General features: G+C 41.6%; 2 protein-coding genes across 2 annotated transcripts in view; one reads left to right on the forward strand and one right to left on the reverse strand.

The window, feature by feature from the left end:
- The window catches only part of stn1 (STN1 subunit of CST complex), a 5,379-nt gene extending 4,108 nt beyond the window's left edge, over positions 1-1,271 (reverse strand). The window contains exons 1-4 of the mRNA XM_007560603.2: positions 982-1,271; positions 745-840; positions 558-635; positions 232-405 (exon numbers count right to left, since the gene is read on the reverse strand). Coding sequence (XP_007560665.1) covers positions 232-405; positions 558-635; positions 745-840; positions 982-1,114 — 481 coding nt within the window. The 5' untranslated portion in view covers positions 1,115-1,271. The remainder of the gene's footprint in view (positions 1-231; positions 406-557; positions 636-744; positions 841-981) is intronic.
- A 1,669-nt stretch (positions 1,272-2,940) lies between these two features.
- On the forward strand, positions 2,941-24,961 carry LOC103143892 (serine/threonine-protein kinase 10-like). The gene is made up of 18 exons (XM_007560606.2): positions 2,941-3,824; positions 6,166-6,330; positions 10,790-10,838; positions 11,081-11,230; positions 12,099-12,171; positions 13,909-14,103; positions 14,173-14,254; positions 15,942-16,073; positions 17,627-18,343; positions 18,415-18,545; positions 18,649-18,772; positions 19,326-19,505; positions 20,696-20,825; positions 22,334-22,458; positions 22,649-22,840; positions 22,914-23,039; positions 23,122-23,235; positions 24,115-24,961. Exons 1-18 carry the CDS (start codon positions 3,651-3,653, stop codon positions 24,259-24,261), a joined length of 3,006 nt encoding a protein of 1,001 aa, XP_007560668.1. The 5' UTR covers positions 2,941-3,650; the 3' UTR covers positions 24,262-24,961.
- The last annotated feature ends 557 nt before the right edge of the window (positions 24,962-25,518 follow it).

The following is a 25,518-nucleotide window of genomic DNA, read 5'->3' on the forward strand; positions in this document are numbered from 1 at the left end:
CGGGGTAGTCACCCCCAAACGGGTGCAGTGGCTCAAAGAGATCCCAGGAACAACATCAGACATCTCAGTCCAGAAATGTGCAAGATACTGCGCATAACCCTCAAGCTCCCAGGCCTCTGGTAGAGGACCCGAGCTCAGAGGATGAAAGAGAGAGACCACCCGCGGAGGGTGAGAAGGGAATTTTTTTTTTTTATATATATATAATATGTTTGGTCTGAAAAGTAGACTCACAGTAGGTGGAAGCTGTGATTTCTCTCTGTTGCCTCGACGTCTTCACAGGCCCTCGAACCCGGATCAGCTCTCCGATCTCCAGGTGACAGCGTTTGCGTTGTTTCTGTCGGAGTTTTCTAAGCTCTGCGACCAGATCGAACCCACCTTCGGCTGCATCACTGTGTTTCGTCCCAGCTTACGTGAAAAAAACAAAAACAATTTCTGTAAACTTTAATAAAAATATCAGTTTTTAGGAGGAACCTCTAAATTAAAGAGGTTAACTTACATTAGATTAAAATTCGAGTGTCAACATTTTTGATATTCAAACTCATTGAGTTGAGACCTACATTTACTGGGATCCTCTTCTTCTTTCAATAGATTACTTTTCCAGCACAGACAGTTTATAACTCCAGTACCATCATCCACTATACAAATAATGACAGTATGTCTGCATTAGCAGAGAGAATATGCTGCAAAATATATGACTGGAAAATATGAAAATGTCTTAAACACAAATATTATGATAATCAGTACCTCCATAACAGAAGAAGTCGTCTCTCTCCCTTTTGTAAACCACTGTTCCAAGAACATCCACTTTGTAGATTGGATGTAAATTGTAGAAATAAATGCCTACAGACAATAAACAGAAACAAAATTCATTCGTTTACAAAAAAATTCAAGGTTATTCAGTCTAAATGCGATCATGAAGAACTTCTTCAAGAACAGGCTTAAGTTAAAACAAACTGCAGCTGCCCTGAAGGTTGTTGTTACCTGGAACCTGTACGGACTCTGTCATCTGCAGGATGTCCCTGACAAACAGCCGAGCAAAAGCGGAGAAGATCGGGTCCATTCCCCACAGCATGGACGGGGGCTCATCGGCGGGATCCATCGCAGCTGCCTGCATTTCATCCTGAAAACGACACCACGTGTTTTCCTAAATCCCCCTTTTCTTTTTTTCTGTTGCTGTAAGTTCAGTTGGTGTCTCACTAGCAAGCTAGCGCCCATGGAGAGTCACGTGTGTGGTTCCCCAGCAGGAACGGTACGTGTCAGCCATATTGTGAGTGGCACATTAGAAATCAGGACATCAGTTGAAACGATGAAGTTTCAACCGATTCTGATGGAACGTTTTACATTTTAAATTATTTCTCAATAGCTTGTTTTCACGTGACATCCCTCCTGGTGCATTTTGGGTATCAATCACAATAAGCAATATGTAACTCAAAACAAACGTGCTTAAAATAAAGTCTTACGGTTACCTCTGAAAATGCACCAATCTACAGCTTAAATTAAGTTATAATAGTTAGCAGTCATAATAAACTGCTATTAGGATTTCATTTGATCAAAACTGGTAAAGCTGTGTGAACCTTTCAAAAATAGTTTTCTATATGTTAACTATTTAGTTATGTGATAACGGAACTATTACTGCTGATAGAAAAGTAATATCTAAGGAATAGGTTGTGAAACTCACGGTGTTAACTGTTATTCAATAGACAACTAATATAAATGTTGTTATTTTGATAACTAATCTTAATAAATATTTTTTCTCAATAAATACTAATGCATAATAAGTAGGATCGGGATTTTGTTCACGAATGAGGGAAGAAGGGAGTGGGGGATCCACAGGCGGATTGGTACCGGTCCTTCGTGGTGAAGAGAGAGCTGAGTCAAAAAGCGAAGCTCTCGGTTTACCGGTCGATCTAAGTTCCTACCCTCATCTATGGTCATGAGCTTTGGGTCATGACCGAAAGAACGAGATCACGGATACAAGCGGCCGAAATGGGTTTCCTCCGCAGGGTGGCTGGGCTCTCCCTTACAGATAGGGTGAGAAGTTCGGTCATCCGGGAGGGACTCAGAGTAGAGCCACTGCTCCTCCACGTCGAGAGGAGCCAGTTGAGGTGGCTCGGGCTTCTGGTCAGGATGCCTCCTGGACGCCTCCCTGGTGAGGTGTTCCGGGCACGTCCCACCGGGAGGAGGCCCCGAGGAAGACCCAGGACACGCTGGAGGGACTATGTTTCTCTGGTGGCCTGGAAACGCCTTGGGGTTCCCCCGGAGGAGCTGGAAGAAGTGGCTGAGGAGAGGGAAGTCTGGGCCTCCCTTCTAAAACTGCTGCCCCCGCGACCCGACCCCGGATAAGCTGAAGAAAATGGATGGATGGATGGATGGAATAAGTTGGAGTAATGTATTATTTTCATTATCATATACTAAAACAAGCATATATAACCAACTTTTAAGTCCGTTCTTGTTCACTCTATGTATTATATTCTTCATATTATGCATAGATTCTAATTTATTATTTTTACTTGGATATAGAAGACGATTCGACATAAGTAAAATATTTGCATAATTAAGTTTTAGATTTGAGACTATGCGCTGTTTTTATTTTTATTTTTTCATTTTGGCTTGATCAATATGTCTAAAAGTCACTCACAATATGGTTGTAACTGTGACGTAAGCGTCAATCGCTAGCGTTGTCTGTAGTCATATGACCCACTCATTGAAACTTACAAAAAATGTTCCGGTCTAAATATTATTGATAGAAACTTATTGTAATGTCTCACAGCGTGTGATATTTCTTTTTTTTTTTTAATAATACTATACTGTATGTATCATTGTAACACATTGCATTGTGTCGCAATGTATCATGGTAGACGTAGTTTCACTGAAACAAAGAGACTTTGGATGTTTCCGTACTGTAACTAATAATAAAGCGCTCCTAGATCGGTTTGGTTGAGAAGGCGGCAGGGGGAGCAGTTTAAGCAGGTGTGTTGTGTTTCTGTTGGTTACCCCGGTCAGATGAGGGCAGCAGAAAGCTAATTTTAGCCTCATTTACCAACCGTTAACCAACTGTCAGCTCAAGAAGAAAAGAAATGCTGGCACGCGCTGGGGTGTGCGTGAACGCGCTCGGTCACTAAATCCGCTACGAGGCACCGAGCAGCCCGACCCGCTCCGGAAAAAGATGACCGTTTTAACGGTTTTAACGAACACTAAACCGCGGATAAACTGCGTACATTGGTGTCTTTTTGGACTGTAGCGAGGGACTTTGTCGGAATCAACGTGAGGATTTGGACAGTGCCTATTTTTTTGTCTTTTGTTTGTGTTTTTTTGTTGTTGAAGAAAGAGACCCACGGACAGACTGGGTTGTTGTCGGGCCAGTTGGAACAACGACGAGATTCCCGAAACAGTTACTTCTTTAAGAAAGAAAAAGAAAAAAATTATACACGTTTTACTTGCTGCAAAACGGTTAAGATTTTAGTGGTTATTATTCTATGTGTACAAAGTGTTTATATTATGAGTGAAATAGCCACTGGGTAGACTGGTCAGATTGGTGTCAGAGGCTAAGCTAAGCTTTGGATCTGGACTGCTATGGAAGCTTTTGAGTTTGTATTCCTAATGGGACAACATTAACCTGCTCCAAACCTGCTGTTTTGTCTTACTTCTTAATGAACTTTCAAGCAGGAGACATTATGTCGTTTTTTAATTTCCGTAAGATATTTAAACTGGGAGTGGAGAAGAAGAAGAAGCAATACGAACATGTGCGCAGGGATGAAAATCCAGAGGAGATTTGGGAAATAGTTGGAGAGCTGGGAGATGGAGCGTTCGGCAAAGTTTTCAAGGTTGGTTTACCCTTGATTGTTGCACTTTTGTTTTTCTTTTATGACAATGTTTTTATTTAAAAATGCCCACCTTTATTTCAATAATTCATAATTTAAAGCTGCTAACATAACTTCTCTGTGAATTCAATCAAACCCAGGTGAAATATAGTTATTACCTGTAGAACACATCATGGTCAGGGGTTCTATTCCTTTGGTAGTTTTAAAGAAATAATTAAATCAAAATAAAATCTACTCCCCACACAAGCACACGTCTCTGCTGGCATTGCAGAAGGAATGAGGCAAACGATGAGGTTTTTTTTTTTAGCATATCTGTTTGTATTTTTATTTATTTTTTTGTTCCACTTTATTAGCAACGTACCAGTGTAAACTGAAGTGGAAACGTCAGATTTTAGTATCAAAGATCAACAAAAGCTTTCATTTATGTTATTTTAAAGTCCCAACAATGCTTCCTGCATCACCTCCTACTTGCACTGAAAATAATCACCAGGCAGACTTAACCCCCATTCTAACATTTAGCCCTACCAGGGCAACATATCATCAACACCACAAACAGAAAGTACAAAAGAAAATCCAATTACTCTGCAGTCAGAAAGAGAAGTGTTATTCAAGTAAGCTCAGACTGAGGGTGGTGTCACCATTTTTAGATTTTTTATATCTAAAAATGCCCACCTTTTTTTTTTTTAAGAGATTTGTATTTGTTAGTTCTGATGATGATCATTGTCTTCTCAACCCTTCAGTCAGTTAAGGCAGATGGCTGTTCACTCTGAGCCAGGTTCTGGTTCTGCTGGAGGTTTCTTCCTGTTACAGGGGAGTTTTCCTCTCCACTGTCACCACATGCATGCTCTGTATAAGGAATTGCTGCAATGACTCAAAATCAAGTTAATGTTTATTTTCGCTACTTGTTCAGGAGAAGTGAATGCTGCAGTCTGCTGAGTTTCCTTAAATAGAAAACGTTTTTTGAATCCTAAACTGAACTAGATGCATTGTTTGATAACTAACAGGGCTGCATGATATTCCAAAGTCTTGCAGTCTATGCCTGTTTACTTCTTTCCTTTCTTACTCCATCACTCTGCGATGGGCGAATCCATTAGTGATCGGTGTGAGAACCGGCTGCTGTGAAACTCTGCCCAAGTGGCTAAATATTACATCAGCATGAAAAATACAAGTTCATAACACTTGCAAAATATTATCCTACTACCTCAGATGGTAATTGCAGTTGCTATCTACTAAGCCAAACCTTTTTTGGTTTATAAAAACCATCAGCTGGTGGTTTTTGTTATCCAGTAGAAAGTGGAGCTTGGTGGTTTTGGTTGATATTCCAGATCTAGTTTGAGTTGCAGGAGTTCAAAGCGATGCTTTTAAGCAGTTAGACGTTATTGAGTCTTGGAGGACCAAGACTCAATAACTCAATAAAAAAATCAGTTCAGTCACATATATGGTTATAAAATATAAATAAACTATAAATATAATAAATAAATATATACATATTATATATTATAATATTATATATTATATATATTATATATAAATATAATAGTTATAATAAACTTTAACTCGTTTATTATACGAGTTTGCTAATAACAGTTTTATTTATTTATTTTAGCATTTATTATTTGGTTATTTTATTTTTTAATGCATAATAGTGTTTTATTTTGTGGCCAAACCTGCCCCATTTAAGAAGGTGAGAACATGGAATAAAAAGATCCTTAGACTGTAAAGTAGCATTATTAAACAAATAAATAAAACTGACAAAATAACATCCACAATAAAAGTTTTTAATATGAATAATTTTTTTATGTATTTGGAGTAAGTTTTAATAATTTATTAATTACAATGTTCATTTATGTAATTTTGAATAAAAAGTCTTTCCATAGGACAATAAAGAGGCATTTAAAGTTAGATATGACGGCTCATATTTCCAGCTGCAGTCAGATGAGAAGAGCCTACAGGTTATATAATTATCCAGAAATATTAAACTCCGCCGTTCTAACGCCATGCCTCTGTCTGCTTCACAGTGAAGCTCAAACTGTAAGTTACAGAAGTGATGGGAGTTTATTAAGCTTTAAATGCTGTTCATAGCTCACTGTGGAGCTGTGAATCAGCAGGAAGTGGCTGCATCCCATATCGCAGCGGCGTCTTCATTGAGTACATCCTGTCTGCCGAGGAGCCAAAACAGTCGAAGGAATTTCCACTTCAACATCACGAATAGCGAAGGCTTTAACCCTGTTGTTACCTCCTTCTGGCTCGGATGGTTCTGGCATGTGTGTGTTTTCTATATAACCTGTCTGAAGCTCGTATAAAGAAATGAAGAAGGATTAAATTGGTGTATTTTTACCTCCAGGCTCAGAACAAGCAGACGGGTGTCCTCGCTGCTGCCAAAGTCATCGATACGAAGACAGAGGAGGAGCTGGAGGACTACATGGTGGAGATCGACATCCTGGCCTCCTGCGATCATCAGAACATTGTCAAACTGCTGGACGCTTTCTACTACGAGAGCAAGCTGTGGGTGAGTGTCTGCTTCAAAAAGTTCAAAAAGATTAGTTTGACTTTTTGAATGAAGGTTTTGTAAAGTAAGTATTAGTAATCTTTCATTCATCTGAAGAAGAAAGATGTCGTTTCACCTCAAGCTTGTTAGAAAAGTAAAAAATCTGACAAGCTGCATCAATAGGATTTGGTTTGTTGTCAACATGCTCATGGTCAAATGAAAGCATTCTGCTACAGGAAAGGGAACTTTGCTGACTGGCCAAAAATGTTGCCACCTGGATTTACCTAAGCAAACAGATCCAAGCCTCCTATAATAATAATTACTGCAGGCGGTTATCTTTCAGCTGCAACGAGTTCTTTAACCTCAGCTGATGCAATGAGTAGCTTCTCATTTCTTACACAAGTATGTAGAAAGACACACCCTGTGGCTGAGGAGAAGATGTTAGTCTGTTTAAGAAGGGTCAGATCACTGGCATCAAGCAGAGGCAGAAACGACTAAAACTGGGTCGAGAACTGTCCAACACATTTTCAAAACCTGGAAGGAAAGTGTAGAACCAGGACCCCATGCTTAAAATGGAATTCAGAAAAATTGAATTTTGGAAAAAATATAACTAAAATTGGAAAATAATAAAATGGCTTTCAAACAGGGATGCACTGATTGCAGTTTTCTGTCCTATCGGTGATTACCGAATTCCAGAAATTCTGACCTGCTGATTTTGATTTTGACCGATATAAATTTTTTTGTCTGAAATGTTGTTAAATGTAGCAAGAAAGTCACTGAGTTGGTAACAGTGGGGTGACTATTGTTAACGTGCAGACATGAGCTGGTGGGCCGGTCTGTCGGTCAAGCCTCTCTCACGGGAGAACAGAACAGGACAGTGTTTGATTTTTAGACCTTTGCAGAGGTTGATAAGACCAGCTTTACACATATGTATCAGCTGATCGCCGATCTCCCAAAATTAACGAAATCGGCGCAAATAAATAGGTGCACCCCTAATTTCAAGGGACCCTAACCATCATCTTTCAGGAAGAAATGTGGTTAGGAAACAAACCTGAATGGTGGTGATAGGTGAGCATTTCAAAGCTTTGTCAAATGAAAGAAGGACAACAGTAGAACTCTGAATGGTGTAATAGTGACAGTAAGAGCACAATGTGATGGGAAGTCAAGGAGTTGGGACTGAACAGCTGAGTGTTCATAAGAAAACCACTAATCAGCGAGGCTAGCTGGAGAAAAAGGTTTCAATCTCCAAGGAAGCACAAAGATTGGTTTCTGAAGAATACATATTTAGAAGACGGTGGACTGTATAAAAACTGCCACAAAGGTCAAACAGAGAACAAAATAGTTTTGGGATGTCACTGTTTTTATTATCAATCTGAAAGACAAAGAGGAGGATGAGGAAAAGCAGACTGCTGTGGGAGCAGACATGGAAGCCATCAAACTCACCGTTTACTCAGAACATTTCAGACCTGCTCCATTTTCATCGTAGGTCGTCTTTGTTTGTGACAGAGCTAAATGTGCTGGTGGTGAGCCTGTCACTGAACCACCAACTACCAGTTTAAACTCCCAACCAGAGTTTTTCCTTCCTGGATGGGAGACATTGCTGGGGCTCTCCTAGTTATCAGGTCATAACTGTCTCATTTCCAGAAAAGCTGGAATTCTTTTTTCTACGTGTGAAGGAAAGGTTGAGGAAGCTTCTTTCAGCCAGCTGTCCAGCAGTGTGCATCAGCAGGAGGGAAGCAGCAGCTTCATGTTCCTCTTTGGATCCATTCAGAGCTGATCAGTGGAGCAGCTGGTAGCAGCGAGGCTTTGGGCTCCTTCTGCAGGGATCTATCTGCTTCAAACTGAATGACTTACTGGTTCATTTGGGTGGAAGACAATCAGTTCAGTATCTTCACAGCTTTTTCCTGTTAAATTAATTGTCTTTTGTATGTCAAATATGAATAATCGGATAGTTTGTGTTGCACAATTTCAGCCACATTCATCCTGTCTCCCTGTCTTTACGTTGCATCATCTGATGAAAAAAAATTATTGCAAAATTCCTTCTTTTTTTTTTTTTTTACTGCTGCATTGTGGGATAAAATGTGGTTAAAGTTCACATGAGCTGCAGCAACAAGCAGCTTTAGGAGCTGTTAATCATCATACCAGTTTATAATCTGTTCGCTCCAAATGAGACCTTTGTTTTTAATTTTCTTACACGTTCCTTTAAAACATTGATCTAATTAATTTCATGTCTAATGTTTTACTTGTATCTCTTCTAGTTTGTCCTCGTATATTAATATCCAGCCTAAGAGGTTAGAGGACTTGGACTGCAGTAACTCAGAGTTTTCTTTTTCCTATCATGTAAATAATCTGAGTGTGGCAGGTCAAAGGGCAGATATAGTGAACAGGAGATGACACAGAAACATCACCATGGCGCTCCTGTGAGTCAGCACACGAAGGTCTGAAAAGGCATTCTGAACGTTGTTAACTCTCATGATCAGCTGGTGTTTCATTTCAGTGCTGTGTTGAGCGCTCTGCCCTTTTCCTCCCCATTGTCCTCCAAACAATAAGCTCATTCTGATAGAGGTAGAGTTTTCTCCTTTTCCTCTTCATGTCGCACCTGTTCATGCAAAGAGGAGACGGACTCTAGGACATTTCCTTCTCCTGATGAAAGACTTTATTCTGTAAAACCCCAGAGGCGGCCGCTTCACGGCTGTTACTGCGCTGCGTTTCCTCACTGCTGCGTCTCTGTCATTCCAGTTGCTGCTCTTCACCACAACATTTCAGGTGGAATCACCTTCGACCACATCCGCCCTCTTTGTGTCACATGAATGGCTTGGAAAACAAGTGGTGCACGGTTCTAAATGGAGTTCAGTGTGAATGTGTCAAATAAACAAGTAGGGAGGAAGCCGCGGCCCTGGCCTGTGGTTCCTCTGTTCACGCTGCCGCGCTGAAAAGTCTCTGGCGACCATTGTGCCACAGCAGAGCCTCTAAAACAACAGAGGAGCACCAGAAGCAGCCAGGAGCGCTGTAAGACGGGGGCGTTGTGTGGCCTGGAGCGGCTTTGTTGGAAGTGGAGCAGTCCTGAAAATCTCAAGTGAGCTCAGGAATTCCACTGAAGCTTTTCCTTGTTGTTGTTAGGAGTTTTTCACTTTCTATCTGGTTGACCATATCAAACACTTTTGACAGATGTGTAAACCACAAAAAGTTTCACGTTTTGCAGAAGTGTAACTTCTCTTTTATTCAGATAGTAACACTCGGCCAATATTTCTCAATCTCATTGTGGGCGGGAGGCTGTGCGAATGCTGTGCTGCTGAGGAGAGCCTCCAGATGCTGCAGACGGCTCTCCGTTCATACAAACTGTAATCCTATCAGCAGCAGAAGGCCTCAGGTCTGGCAGTGTGGAAAGCCTCAATCCTCTTACGTCAGCCGCCACACTGAGGCCTCTGAATGCCTGTAAGACCGTTTCATTCATGAATGCTGGGTGGTGGTTCGTTCCCACATTGTTTCAGCCAAGATATTAGTTTGGTTGTTTTTGTATTTTTAGCTCCAGAAGGTTCTAGGAAGAAGTGAATATTTCTGTTGAAATCAGGAACAGTTTCTGTCTTATGGTTCAGCTGCTTTCTGAGTCACTGAAGCTCCTTTTCCCAAGTGATTACCCTGAAGCCTAAAATCCTGCAGTTTCAATCAGAGCTGCACAATATTGGGGCAAAATCTGGAATTACAATATTTTCTATCTCTAAGATATTTATTGCAATATAAAAAACAGGAATTTTCAATTGCTGACCTGAGTAGCACCTCATATGCTGTAAATAATTAATCTGCACTGATCTTGGCTCTCCTTGTGAATGTTGCAGGTATTGTTTGTATTTGAGAGTTATTGTTACTGTAAGGGTGCACAGTATTCAAAAATCTTGCACTGGTTAGTGCAAACTGGTAAATATTGTGATATCAGTTTCCATATCTGCCTATTGTCGTCTTTCCTCTTTTTCTCCTCTGCACTTCCATCACTCTGTGGCTGTTGGACATGATTCATGTCCAATCTGAGACTCAGTCCCACTGGCTAAATATTATATTTTATAACAAGTTTATAACCGTTGAGCTATTAACCAACTGCTGTTGCTTCCCAAACAGTCCTTTACCTCCACAACGTTTTGAAGAAGCTTTGATGGCATGAGTTTAATTTCCCTTTAGGATGAATAGAGTACTTTTGGTTTGAATTGAAATAATTTTTTATTTTCCTTCTGACAAACTTACAAATTTGGAAAATAAAATCTTTCACATGTAAGAAACTACTTCAACAGCCATTCTGAAAAAACTGGAGAGGTCACTTGTGGACAATTAAAGGTTATTTTGGGGAGACTTAATAGTCTGGTTAAAAAAAAGCCGTGAAAGTAGGTGAGAGGTCAAATCTTCTATGAGCTTCATGTGTGTTTTATTTGAAGAAAAGCAGATGTTTGGAAGCTAACGCTGGTCCTGTGTTTTCTCCTGTCGTTGGCAGATCCTCATAGAGTTCTGTGCAGGAGGGGCAGTGGATGCCGTCATGCTCGGTGAGTCAGCAGTTCCACTTTTTATCACAGGTTGTTTCACCAACAGGGAAATGGCTTGAACCAGCAGCGAAAGTGAAAAAAGGCCTCAGCGGACCACCCACATGGTCGCTTTCTTTCTTGCTTTCTGCAAGACTTTAATTGTGGTTTAAGCCGTATCGCCACCTACAATTAGGCTACATTAGCGTGCCATGCTGAGCTGATTTAAAGCACATGCTCATGGCAACTGTACCTCTTCTGCGCAGAACTGGAGAGACCCCTGACCGAGCCGCAGATCCGGGTGGTGTGTAAGCAGACCCTGCAGGCGCTCGTCTACCTCCACGAAAACAAAATCATTCACAGAGACTTGAAGGCCGGCAACATCCTCCTCACTCTGGACGGAGACGTGAAGCTGGGTAAGAACCAGCTGGTGACGGCGCCATGGCGTCCCGTGTTCTAAACAAAGGCTCTGTTCTTCACATGAATTTAACCTCTGCCAGCAGATACTGCAAATATTTACCAATAATTCAACATTTTAGATACCTGGAATACTGTTGTGATGTTTTCCTCAAATGATTACTTAATTATTTCATTTTTAAAACAAAGTGTTAGGTCATAAACACAGTTCTGCCACTTCAGTAGTTTTTAACTCCCATTATTTTAGCCTTGGTAATTTAGACCCATATTATGTTCATGTAACGCTTATCTGGTGATTCATTTCAAGCATCTGGATTAAATAGAAGAAAAATGTTGGCCTGTCCAGCTTCGTGCTCGTTTGTACAAACTGAAAACTTTCTGTCAGTAATACTAGATGATAAAATCTTATATTCTGAGTTTAAAGAATCAACTTTTTCATGGCTCAGTCAGAATCCAGAAAATCTACTTTAGCAAAGCAGACTGAGCAAATATTACCAAGATGAGAAACACTGACAGACTCTTGCCAAATAAATACAGAATCAACCACAGAGAAACCTAAAGATTCATACTATTTAATAATAAGAGCTTTGAAATGAAGTGTGACGCCTCAGTCTCTTATTGGTTTGTGGCTTTCCTGTTCAGCATCCACCGTTTGGTGCTGCTGACCACAGAAGTTGTAGTAATGCAGGTTTATTCAGAGTGGCATGAGTCATGGTGAAATACACAGCAGACATTGTGTCCAGTGACATAACACACACAGAGGTGTCCGAGTATCTGCCTGCAGGAAAATCAGACTGTTGGTTTCACATGACCCAAAGTCTCCTGATTCAGTTATTCTGACTCATTTCTGTGTTTTGTGGCTTTCAGCTGATTTTGGCGTATCGGCCAAAAACACAAAGACGCTTCAGCGGAGAGATTCTTTCATTGGAACGCCTTACTGGTAAGTGGAGGAATAATTCCTCTATTTTAATGCAACATTTTATAAAAAGTAAACTTCCCAGAAAATATTGAGCTGCACAAAAGCATTTATGAGCTTTTTCATCAACTTCAAGGTATTTCATTAGGCTTCTATGTGATTGAAAGTTGTGCATAATTGTGAGGAAGAAAAAAAATTATACAAAGTTTTAGGGATTTTTTAAATGTATTTTTGTATTGCAATATAAATGTGAGAAGTTTTCTGTGCCTGCTTGACTCAATCCTTTGTCCAATTATAGCTACAAATTATATGCAGCCTCCAGCAGGTTTTCTGCTGTCTGTTGTGTATTTAACTTCATCTTCCTGTCAACTTTGAGCAGCTAACAGCGTTTCACACCGGTTAGGACAAAACAACAATTGTCTCAAACAGAACGTTGACCACAGCTGGACAGTTTCTCATTTCTTCATTGGTTTCCAGTTCTTCCAAGACAAGTTCTTCTGCCGTTTGCAGTTATTCTGCTCCAAACATTGACGCGTGTTTTCCTGGCGCTGCTCTCTGATAGCAGGCGACATGTCCACTGGTACATCGCAGTGGTTGAGATGTTGTTTGGAGATTTGCACTCATGCAGTGACGTAAATCGCAGGCCAATCAATGCAGGCATTCTGCTACCAATGAAATTGCTTGCGCACCATACATGGGAAGAACATGAATGATCTGCTAAAGGAGACGAATCTGAGCAGGACAGACTGGAGAAGAACCAGTTAAAGAACTGGAGAGGCTTTAGAGGAGCCTACCCTGATCATGGCCTGATCCGCTGGGATGAGGGTCTGTGTGACATAACACACAGTCCCTCCTCTCCACCACCTCCATCACATCCATGAACACCAGAAACAGGACTGGTGGACAGGGGACAGCCCTGACCGAGTCCAACTGGAAACAGACTTGACTTGGTGCCAAGAAGGCAGAAGCAGCTCTACAAGGAATGATTAGAACCAGTTTTTATCCATCAGCCATCACCATGCTGAATGCTGCTAAGTGGTCAATTTGGTCAGTGGTCATTTTTCAGTTAGCTTTTTATCAAGGGATAAATGCAATGAAAGTAATTATTTATAATCTTTGTTTTAGGTGAGACATTGTTTTTATCTGGAGATTTGCACCTAAATGTTGTTGTACAATGTTTCATTGTTAGAGTGACAATAAATATTCTACTCTACTCTATTAAAAGCCACCCAAATACCCCATACTCCTTCAGCATCCCCCCAAAAACCTGCAGGGACGCAACATACATGTAAGAGCATTACTACCATGACACCCTCAGTGAATCCACCAGGTTAGAGTAGTGGGAGTAGAAGCAGAGAACTACGACTAATGGAGATCCAAATAAAAGGAAGAAAGACATTCAACATAAACAACTAATAATACGTAGCATACATAGATCACATAGAAAATTAAAAATAAAAGTAACTACAAAAATAAACAATTACAAAAAAGAGGCCATAGATCAAAACTAATTAATTATACTATAATGAAAAACACTCATTCACTTCATATGGAAAACCAAAACAATCAATATAGCACATTAGGACTAAGAAGAATTATTCACTATAGTTGTTTCTCTTGCAAATATCTTCATTTACACATGAGGATAAATTAATTATCCTCATGTAAGTAAAGAAAAAAGCCCAGCACACATTTCAGGTTTTTATTTGTTGAAACATTTTGATAAAACGTGAAAGTTGAAGGTTGGATGAATGTTTTCAGGATGGCCCCTGAGGTGGTGATGTGTGAGACCTCCAAGGACCGTCCATACGACTACAAGGCCGACATCTGGTCCCTGGGGGTCACCTTAATCGAGCTGGCGCAGGTCGAGCCCCCCAACCACGAGATGAACCCCATGAGAGTCCTGCTGAAGATCGCAAAGTCCGACCCGCCCACACTGATGCAGCCGTCGCGCTGGTGAGTTGCCATGTTTCTGTTTGACGGCTGAGTGAACAGCTGACTAAATGTTTGGTTTTCTCTGCTCAGGTCTCCAGAGTTCAGCGACTTCCTGAAACGTTGCCTGGACAAGAACCTGGACAGCAGATGGACTGCAGCGCAGCTTCTTCAGGTACCGTCTGTCCAAAGCTAAATCTCTCAATGTGTGATTATCCCCAACACCTGGCCACTTCTAAGCCACTTCCTCCCCCACCTCCACCCATGCACCACCTGCCATCAGAACCCGGTGCGACATCTGTTGAGCCGCTCTGTACGCTCTGAGCCGTCTGTCCCAGTAGGACTGACACTCATCCCTCTGCTGGAGCTGACGTCAGCAGAGCAGGCTTTGCTTTTTCCGTGGGGTTTAAGGTGCTAAACCAGAGCTGCTCATTCACTCAGTGTGCAGACAGGCAGGCCAGCCGGACGCATTTTACCTCATGCACATTGGGAAAACCACAGCACTGCACAGACAACGCAATGGGTTTAAAAATACAAAACAGCGGCCTGCCGCCGATGAAGGTTCTGATATCTAAGAAGCTTCACATCATCAGGCCTGCCATAGAATACATGCAGCAGATTTCTAAACCGAAGAAGGTGAGACCGTGTTTAAATCTTGCATTTTGCTGATGGATTGAAGTGCTTTTACTGTTAAGTGTAGGCAGACGATGGTTAGTGTTGAACACTCAGCTGGTCTTGCATAATGTGTTTAATGTGTTATCACAATCTTAAACTTTGTGCAGTTTGTGTCTCTAACTGGGTTCAGTTATCAGCGGAGTCACGTCTCTGCTTCTTATCACTCTGAACAGCTTTCAACTTGAAAGTAAATGAAGCTGAAAATAGAATAGTAGTTTTTCTTTCCATGCACACAAATCAGAAGGTTAAAACAGAAATGATCAGATTTGTTATTAATTTGCGGAAAGTAAAGAAAAAAGATTAGTAATAGCAGCTTCTGCATTTCTCTTTGCAGACGCTCAGACTGAAATATTTACTGCTTGATGATTTGACCTTCTAGTGAATCACTGCACTAAGATTTGGTTGTTTCTAAAAACGGCTTCAAATCTGCACTGCATGGAGTCGACCAGCTTCTGCTGCCTCTGAACAGGGTTTCAAGCTCAGGACAAAAACATCAGTTTTAATGTTACTGGAGGAGCAACAATTGCAGTTTCTGGCTGAAAAACTTCACCTGCCAGAACAGATTTTTATTTTTTATTTTTTTGTCAGAAAAGTTGCTAAATATAGCGATGAAGTTAGCAACAGTGGGGTGCCTATTGTATAACTGCTCATGTGCAGACTTATCAGTCAACAGCCATCTCTAACGGAGCAAAAGAGGACAGCGGCTGATTTTCAGACCTTTGCCGAGGTAAATAAGAAAATAAGATCAGTTTCACTTGTAAGTATCGACCGAAATCTTAAAAGTAAGGAAATCTGGGATGATTTCCTTACTTTCCTTAAGTGGGTTGACATCACAGACCCAGATGTCAACCCACTTCACTTCAGCGTTACTCTGGCTTGAATTTAGTGTTTGGGGTCGTCTGACAAACAACATTGTTGCTCCATTTTGCGTTTTGAACGTGTTCTTAAGCAAATCATACTGTAGTCTCTTCTCATCATGTTATTTTTCTATCATGGGTTTTTTGTTGGGCGTCTTGATTATCTTCACATTCTTCTAATTGTTTGACTGTTTACAGGTAGCTGACACCCAGCAGCTGATCATTGGCTGAGTCTTTGAGTTTGGTTTCCATTTCTCTTCTTATGAACAACGCCTGGAATGACATTGGTTTTTATCTACCAACAAGCCTTCGGTCTTGTCTTGTGTGCAGCATTCGTTCGTCTCGACTGTGACTGACAGCCGGCCGCTGAGGGAGCTGATAGCCGAGGCGAAGGCTGAGGTCACCGAGGAGATCGAAGAGCACAAAGAGGAAGAGGAGGAGGAAGAGACCGAGGCACATCTGGTGAGTAGATATTTACATCAAAGTCTATTTTACTGGATATTTATGACGTGAAAAAAAGAGTGGTTGTTAATATTTGATACTTTTCACTCATAACTCAAGAGTATTTTAACTGTATTAAAAAGAAAATGCTAAATATCTATTGTGACTGTAAGATCTGTTATTTTTGACCGTAATAGAAACAGCTATAGCCTCATATTCAGTATGGAGGCAGGGAGATCAAACCGTTATGTCTCAAAGTACCAACAGCTGTCCAAATATCTTCTCTTTATGATCAAAACAAAACCAGGATTGGTTATAATATAAACATTTGTGAGCTTGCTGCACATTCTAGAGGTATGCCTTCTGTTTGAAACAGAAACTAAAGTCCTACAGGAATTCAAAAAGACTCAAGTTCAGTGTTTGTTGAGTTCTGAACATGAAGTTAACAGAAAGAGGATTGTTATTCAGATCATGCTTTTATGGGCTAGGCATTTCTGCTTGATGGAAAATTAAAGATCCTAGTTAATGTTTTCATCCTCAAAAGCCAAGAAGGTGCAGGACGTGGGAATGCTGCCACTGCAAACACTAATTACTCTAGTTCTGTTTCTGCATAAACATCCTTCCTGTTGGGTCACTTTGAGCGTTGATCTCTCCATTGTTTATCATGATGACTGCAGCTCCTCAAGGCCACATGAAACCCAGAATGACTGGAACACAGCACCAAGCTGGCATCACATTAAAATCATAAACCTTCTCTTTGTGAGTGAAATGGTTCAATGAGGATTCAGCAATTTGAAAACAAGAAACTGAATCTAGAAGAAAATTGGTCAAAATAATAAATTGCAGACATTGGAGATCTGTCCACACCAACACAGATATTAGAAAAACCAGTTTCTATGCAGACCACATCTGTTTTAACTTTCTACACCAGAAACAGCAACAGCCTGATATCCATTTCTACATCTATATCACATTTATCTGACTCACCCATAAATCTTCCAGCATAAGTTAAAGACGGTAACATCTGACAGCATGGTACCTGCTCATACTTAAAGTCTTCAAATGTCTAAAATGAAAGCCTTTAAAATGGTTAAAATTTAGTGTAAAAAACTAACCTGACATCAATGCCTTAAATTTTGTCACTATTTAACCTCATATTATTTTCATTTTGTTTTCTCACGAATCGTTTCGGTCAGGCAAACGCTTGAGCCGCACTCGGACGTCTTCACTGACTCGAGACGGCTGATGCTACTGCTAACTCGCTGCTAACAGCCTTGATAGCTACCTCTTTTTGTTTCTGTCATGTGTAAGTGTTCGTTTTTCGCCAGTTGGCTGGACGAAGTTTGCGCATTTCTGTGTAGGTGCGAGTCTTAAATTCCATTCATAATGGTGGAGTTGGTGAAACCTGCAGAAAGCCTGCAGAGGAGGTTAAACAACGTGGAACACAGCAGGAGCTGCAGTTGTTTAGCCGTGCTTGGGATGTTCTTTTGAGTCCTGAAGCTGTTACTTCATACGATTTGCTTTCTGCTGACTCTGCATTTATGACAGTTCTAACTTCTGCATGGTTCCTCCAGGGCCACAAACGGGCTCCGTCTGACGTCAGCGTCGCCAGCTCCGAGGACGAAAAGATCCCTCTGTCGCCCTTGGAATCAGTCCCTGAGAAGATGGAACCGATCCTACCAGTTCCTTCCCCGGCCAAGCTTCCCGACTCCAACCATGTGGCGGAAACCGTCTCCACAGAAGAACCTGCTGCGCCTGCTGCACAGGAGCAACCACAGGAAGCTCCAAACACTCCAGTTCCAGAAGAACCTAAAGAGAAACCGTCAGAGGAGAACGTTCCAGAGGCCGTGTCTGATGCCACTTCACCGGGGTCAGAGGCCCAACCAGACACACCGTCCAAGGAGCTGCAGCAGCTGGAGATAGACGTGGAGGATGAAAAGGAAGTGGACACGGCCGAGGTTCCTGGGCCTCCTGACTCACCTGCTGCACCAGAAGAAAACACTCCAGCTCAGGAAGAGGAGGAGGACCGATACAAACATCTCAAGGTGACTCTAACTCTACCTGAGCCAGAGCAGGAAGTCCTGAAGAAGGAAAACGGAGAGCAGCCGGTAGAAAAAGACAGAACGAATGCTGAAGAGGAGAAGAAGGTTCCGGACAAAGCCAAAGACGAAAAAGAGCGAGATTCTGACTCAGGAAGGGGCTCGGCTGCAGACAACAGCTCAGTAGACCTCAATCTGTCCATTTCCAGCTTCCTGTCCAAAACAAAGGAGCCTGGTTCTGTTTCTATACAGGTAAGCCTCAGAAACACACATAAATCCACAGCAAGACCTTTTCCTTTTTAACCTGCTTGCTGTTTCCTCAGGACTCCAAACGGCAGAAGAAGACGCTGAAGAAAACTCGTAAGTTCATGGTGGACGGGGTGGAAGTGAGCGTCACAACATCAAAGATCGTCACTGACAACGACACCAAGAACGAGGAGATGAGATTCCTCAGGTGCTCATGTCACTTCATTCAAACCAAACACTTATTATGCAAATAATATGAAAATGAGTTAAACTGGGAATTTTTTATGACTGTACTGTTTCTCCTCTTGCAGGCGGCAGGAGCTGAGGGAGCTGCGTCTCCTGCAGAAGGAGGAGCAGAGAGCCCAGCAGCAGCTCAGCAACAAGCTGCAGCAGCAGAAGGAGCAGATCTACAGACGCTTTGAGCAGGAGACCACTGTGAGTCTGCTTTCCTCCAGCTTCACAACATTTCAGCCTTGTTTTCAAACGGATCCGCTCCAGCAGCAGCTGTAGTTTCTGTTTAGAGATAAGCACAGGGAGCCGTTTCCCCTGCTCACATGACACTGTGAACTTCCTGAACCTGGTCACCGTAGCTACAAACCGTTCTGTTATCACCCTGATCAGCTCAGCTAAAAGCTGCTGAACTTCACTGCCTCCCAGCAAACTGCAGCTCAGTCACATTCTGTGAAAGCTGCTGCACAAAGGAGCATCACTGGATCAAGTCTCCTGACTGTTTAAAACAACTGCTTTTCTAACAGTTTTTCTTTGAAAAAATCTAATAATAAAGTTAGAACATCACATGTGAACATTGGGAAATTCAGAGCTCAGAACTGAGTAGCTTTGCTTTTCTGTTGCAATATTAGTTTTTCTCACTCCTCTCCTGACTTCTATCATCACAATGTTTCCTCCAACCCCTCTGAGCTTCAGTGTCACAGAAAGTCTCAGTGATGTATGGAGACGGTTGAGTGATGAGGCGGTTTGTGTTGGACAGAGTAAGAAGCGTCAGTACGACCAGGAGGTGGAGAACCTGGAGCGGCAGCAGAAGCAGACCATCGAGAGGCTGGAGCAGGAGCACACCAACCGGCTGCGAGACGAGGCCAAGCGCATCAAAGCTGAGCAGGACAAGGAGCTGTCCAAGTGCCAGAACATGCTGAAGAACTGCAAGAAAGTGGTGAGTCCCAGCCGTCCACCACTTTCACCTCCTTCCGTCACATTCTGCCCCTCAAGAGTCCAAAATGTTTCCGCTGAGACAAACTGCGCCCTCATCTGTCCTCCAGAGTTTCTGCAGCTTCTGTCCCACCAGGCCAGGTTAAATCTTATACTGTCTGCCTCATTTTAGCTCCCTCTGTTGTTCACCCTGCCTCACAGCAAACAGGACTTTCTCCACAGCTTGTGACACAATGAAATGTCGTAAAGTGGATTTTCTGTTCCAACCCTCTCTGACACTGAAAAATGTTTATTATATTAAATCATAGAGCCATTGTTGTTCTGATGATTGAAGCTGTTTAATGAAACCAATAGCACTTTAAAACCACTTCCACCAGCCGGAGCGCTCAGTGTCTGAGTGTGAGTGGGAGGACAGTGGACTGTGATCCACAGGGAGTGGCTGATGTCAGGATTGAGTGGTTTGAATCGTCCTCATGAAGCAGCGCGGCCATTCAGCATGTCAGAGGAAACGTTTGGCCTGTTTTTACCAGTAAAGGTTACTCTGGAATACCTATTTAAGACAAAAATGAAAACAATGTTCAAATGATTTTGTCTCAACCCTTCATTATAATTAACAGCAGAAGCAACATCTGGCCACATGTTAGAAGCAGTTTGTCTTTGGCCTCTCATGTTAATTCTATAGCTACAATTCACAACAAATGTCGTCTCGAGGTGCTTTACCAAAAAAAGCATTTAAAATAAAAGAAAATGTAAAAAATCTACCTTGAAGAGTGTTGTGGGTCAGATTATTGAGTTTCCCTCTCGCTTGTCGCCTTCAGGGACGATGAAGATGAAAGTTATCATAATCCAGACTCCCATTGGTGCAGAGTTTCTGTGATGTCAGAGCTGATTGACATGCATCATATCAGCTGTTTTTCATCTCTGGTTGTTTTTCAGTTTCTGTGCCATTTGACTGTGTTGAGGTCAGACTCCTTCAGAGTTAGCTGAGCCCAGAATAACATGGCCGACAGGTGAAGCGCTCATTAACAGCAGGTTTAGCAGCTCAAGCTGTTCTTAGGCTGACAGCTTGGCTGTGAGCCTGGAAACGACACGTTTATCTGACCTCAGAGGGCCTGCCCTGCTCGTTGATGTTGGTGCAGAAATGACCTCAATATCACTTTTATTCAAAAACCATGTGTGTTCTTCTGAATCCAGGAACAGGAGTTCCTCCAGAAGCAGCAGCAGGATCTGGACAGCGCGCTGAAGAAAATAATCCAGCAACACAAGCACGAGCTGGCCACCATAGAGAGAGACTGCCTGAACCACAAGCAGCAGCTGCTCAGAGGTGAACCCTGGTTCAGCTTTAACACCGCTGTAACGGAAAAGACCAGGAGCCCAAATGTTAAATATGTCACCACCAGATGGCACAGCTAGCTGAGAACTGATGTTAACGATGAATTCATAGAAAATAAATAGGAAAATCTTCTAATTACTTAGTATTTTAGATTTAATTAAAAACTGCTACCTTTATCAAGTAAATTGTAACACATTATTTAGGTGTCCTCGTTAAAAATGTTTATGTCTTTTCTTTGAAAAAGGGGGAAGAGAGCATCCCATAACTTAAATTCACCCCAGATTGACTTTGAGGTTTAATCAGGAACTGTTTCACCTTCCTTCACGCTTTGTGAAATAGATCCCAAAGCTACAAACAAAACATCAAAGTTAGCTTTGATGTTTTGTTTGTAACTTTGATAAACTTTGATGATCCAGAATCACCAAGTTTGCTAAGTGCTTCAGATGAGCAACACAGTATCAACAGTCAAAGAAGAAATGCTTTTACTTCGTAGAAATTTAAACCTGCAGTTTTACATGGTTTTTATTCACCATCAAAGGACTTTCACAAAGACACAGACCCCAACCAATAGGGGGCAGTCTTCCGTTTTTAGGCCACTTCACACTCAGCAGCAAATACTCATAACCTGGAGGTCGACTCTGTTAAATATTACCCATGGCTTCCAGGTAACAGCTGCAATAGTTCAGGAATTTGTGATTGTGTGAATCAGCTAATTAAATAAAATAAAAAATAGTTATTTGTGTTTTTGGGTTCCTCAAAGCCGTTTCTAAAGTTTTGTGTATAAAGTTGACTAATTAGTAGAAAGTGACTCTGAGAGCCACATATTCTTGATGAAATCAGCTGCTTTTGGTTCATCTGCAGCTGGTCATCATGTTGAGTCACCCAGTCCTTGTCCAGCTCTGATGCTGCGTTCCAGTTTTACTCGGGACTCTGAACTGGAAAATTCCAACTTCCCAGTCAGAAAAATCAACTGGAATGCCCAGTGTGATCGTTTCCCCACTGGGAAACTGGGAGCGACTCCGAACACCCCCGGTATGAATTATAAGGACGACTTCACTTTTCAAAATGGCCGCTCCTCGCATCATCCTTGTGGTGGAAACATAAGACAGAGATGCAAGAGTCTGATTAAATCAATGCCTACTACTCTAAACTGAACACGTTAAAAGTGGTGTTCGTTAATGGAAAGTAAATTGTAAAATGATGTTTATGGGCGTCGCCATGTTGAAATTCTAACTTCTTAACCAGAACGTTAAGACGTTTTCCAGCTCAGACTTCACATTTCCCCGGTTACTGGAACGCAGCATAAATGAGTCACTGCTCAGAAATGTGGGTTTGGCCCGGTCATCCTGAACAGCTTTAACTGGAAATGAAAGTGACAGGGTTCAAAGGTCATAAACTGAGATCTTTATAAAATAAGCTTAAGACGGCTGCGAACGTTTCTTATTTAAACAACTTAATAGAAGTCCGCCTCATGTTTGTCTTCTTGTTTCTGCATGCAGCACGAGAGGCTGCAATGTGGGAGATGGAAGAGCGCCACCTGCAGGAGAAACACCAGCTGTTCAAACAGCAGCTGAAAGACCAGTACTTCATGCAGAGACACCAGCTGCTGAAGAGACATGAGAAGGTACAGGAACATGGCTGGAGCTGCTGGACATCAGCTGGAGTCTATGGCTTCCTCAGTCAGTTAGTTCATCACCATGCAGAGGGAAATGATTCAGAAATTAGAAGCAACACTTTGTTCTGCTCCCAAATATCAAAGTAAAACCCGTCTTGTGGTTCTGAGAATTTTCCCAGCAGCTGGTTTGTGCCTGCAGGAGATGGAGCAGATGCAGCGCTACAACCAGCGCCTCATCGAGGAGCTGAAGAGCAAACAGACGCAGGAGCGAGCCCGGCTGCCCAAAATCCAACGCAGCGAAGCCAAGACGCGCATGGCCATGTTCAAGAAGAGCCTCCGCATCACCGCAGCGCTCATCACCCCCGAGCAGGAGAGGGACAAGGTCAAGCAGGTGGGATGGAGCCTCAGGTCAGAGAGAAGCTGTGAATGAATCCAGCCGGCCTCATTGCTGTCTCTGTTCCCAGTTTGCAGCTCAGGAGGAGAAGAGGCAGAAGAACGAGCGTCTACACCAGCAGCAGAAACACGACAACCAGATGAGAGACCTGCAGCTGCAATGCGACGCCAACATCCGGGAGCTGCAGCAGCTGCAGGTCCTCAATGCGAAAACTGCTTTAGCCGTGTTAAAGTTAGGTTTTCATAGCAGAAAGAGCTGAAGAGATGTTTGTGTTTCAGAATGAGAAGTGTCACCTGCTCATCGAACATGAGACCCAGAAGCTGAAGGAGCTGGACGAGGACCACAGCGTGGAGCTGAAGGAGTGGAGGGAGAAGCTCCGGCCCAGGAAGAAGGTAGACCGCCTGCACTTTATTTATTTAGATCAAATCACATTCTCTCTTCTCATGTCAAGTGGATTTCAGACTACATTACATTTAGTAGGGCTGCGACTAACAATAACATCAACATGTGAAAAGCTCAGCTCCTTCTGCTCGACGCAACATCAGCACAGTGCAGGGATGACCTTTTGATTAATTTTTGGATAAAACCGTTAAGAATTTCATAGCAAAAGGTGATAAATAGATATATCTTGATAAATGCATAACATATATATTTTTGTAAACTTTCGGCTTAATTGCTGCTCTGAATTTGTTCTTTGAGAAAATGGCTTTTTATTGGTGTGTATTCCAATTCACAATTAATTTATTACTACTTGAATTATTATTTTGGTAATAAATTAATCATGATTAATTCCATTAATCGTTTCAGCCCTACATTTTAGCAACAAAATAATGAATTGAATTAGGCATGCATCGAAAACGCTGACCACTAGATGGTGCCAAAGGGCTTTAATATGATCCTCAGTATGTGTAGAATATATCTCAACAAGCATTGGTGGTAAACATAGCCTACAACTAGTTTAGAGGTTTTGTATAGAAACTGTTTTCTATCTCCTGCGTTCCAAAAGCCGCAACAGAAGTACCTGAATTATAATTTTTAACTTTTAAAGTGAAATTGGTGAAAAAAGGACAAAAATATAGAAAGAAAACTCTGAACTTCATAGTTTTTAAACGATCTGTTTGGTTAGAGGCTGCAGGTAGCATGCTAACTGCACAGTTAGCTTAATAACTCTTAGTTAGTAGCATTACAGTTCTACTCTCTGCTCCATACAGTCTGAAAAAACACTTTCTATGACCTTGTTTGTTTCCATGGTAACTGATGTTTGTTTGCAGGCGTTGGAGGAGGAGTTCGCCAGGAAGCTGCAGGAACAGGAAGTGTTCTTCAAGATGAGCGGGGAGTCCGAGTGCCTTAACCCGACCACCCAGAGCCGCATCTCCAAGTTCTACCCGATCCCCACCGTCCACTCCACCGGGTTCTAACCCAAACGGGCCGACAAAGGACAGGAAGTCTGAGGAGCTGCTGCGGCGCCCCTTCAGTCGCCACAACCCAGTGCCTGATGAACCGGAAATATCTCCACCTTCAGATCCCTGCAGACGTTTACACTACGGATCGCTCTCTGTTTTTTTATGGTCAAACATGAATCAGTCAATCATTTCTAAGTGATTATGATACAGAATGTATTTGTGGCTGAAACACTCCTATTGAAGGAACGGGTTACAGCAGATTTTCATCCAGATAGTTTAGATTTTGTGGTTCCGTTGAGGCTGCGATGCTCTCATCTCCTGGCTGACATGGATGCAGTTTTTTCCTTCTGAATGCCTTCAGGTTTGTTGTAAAATATTTCAAAGACACTCATGGTTTTTATTCTCTAAGGAAGCATCAAGTTATCAGCTCCAACAGCAAAGAAAGAAAAATCTGGAAAATGAAGAAACGTTTGTGTATTTTTATCTTCTGATGATGTATTTTGTTTCTTGAAAAGCCAAAAGTAGATCTGTTAGCCTTAATCATTTAGATGTATTGTAAAGTTGTTACTGCGACTTTTAGGATTCAGATGTGTTGTGGAGGTTTTTATTCTGTATTCAAGAAAACTAAACTAAACACAAAAATTAATTTCTTTTCATTTACTTTTATTAATTTAAAAAAAACTGGACCTGACTGGTTTAGGCCTTTCTGACCTCTGATTGGTTCAACTCGTTATTGTTTTTCTTGATTGGCTGTTCTGAGTTGTTAAATAAATATAATGAAGGAGTGCTGTGCACCTTTTTTTAGAAAAATATTTTCAATTACTATTTATACGAAAACTGCTCAGCTTCCTAAATTCAGACTGAAAACAAAAACATAGACATCATTAATTCATTTTTTAAATACATGTATAGTTTTTAGAAATGCTTGTATAATGATTTTCATTCTGCTGTAAATAAAATATTTCCTCTAAACAAAAGCTTCTCCTTTGGTCTCATACATACAAAAATAAAAAAACATTTTAAAAACATCCTTTAAAAATGCCCATAATGAATACAAACGTCATACCATAAAATTCAATACTTTACACAAAGTTCAGTCGCTAATAAGAACAGCTTTCATGATCCCTCTTGGAGCTCCGAGTTCAGCGATCAAACACCAGAGCTTCTCCTTTTTCTTGTCAGCAATAAATCTCCTGAAACGTAACAGAAATTTCAGTTAAAAAATTAAACATTACTACAGCATCTCAGACGCCTCCCTCTGGTGATTTGTTT

Source organism: Poecilia formosa, unplaced genomic scaffold (assembly GCF_000485575.1).
Source record: "Poecilia formosa unplaced genomic scaffold, Poecilia_formosa-5.1.2 Scaffold117, whole genome shotgun sequence".
NCBI lineage: Eukaryota > Metazoa > Chordata > Actinopteri > Cyprinodontiformes > Poeciliidae > Poecilia > Poecilia formosa.

Bases quoted from the DNA above. Each gene is read 5' to 3' on its own strand.
- LOC103143892 (XM_007560606.2), top strand. From the start codon at position 3,651: ATGAACTTTCAAGCAGGAGACATTATGTCGTTTTTTAATTTCCGTAAG. The intron at 18,546-18,648 runs GTGCTCATGTCA...CTCCTCTTGCAG, and splicing joins GAGGAGATGAGATTCCTCAG to GCGGCAGGAGCTGAGGGAGC. The intron at 22,841-22,913 runs GTGGGATGGAGC...CTCTGTTCCCAG, and splicing joins AGAGGGACAAGGTCAAGCAG to TTTGCAGCTCAGGAGGAGAA.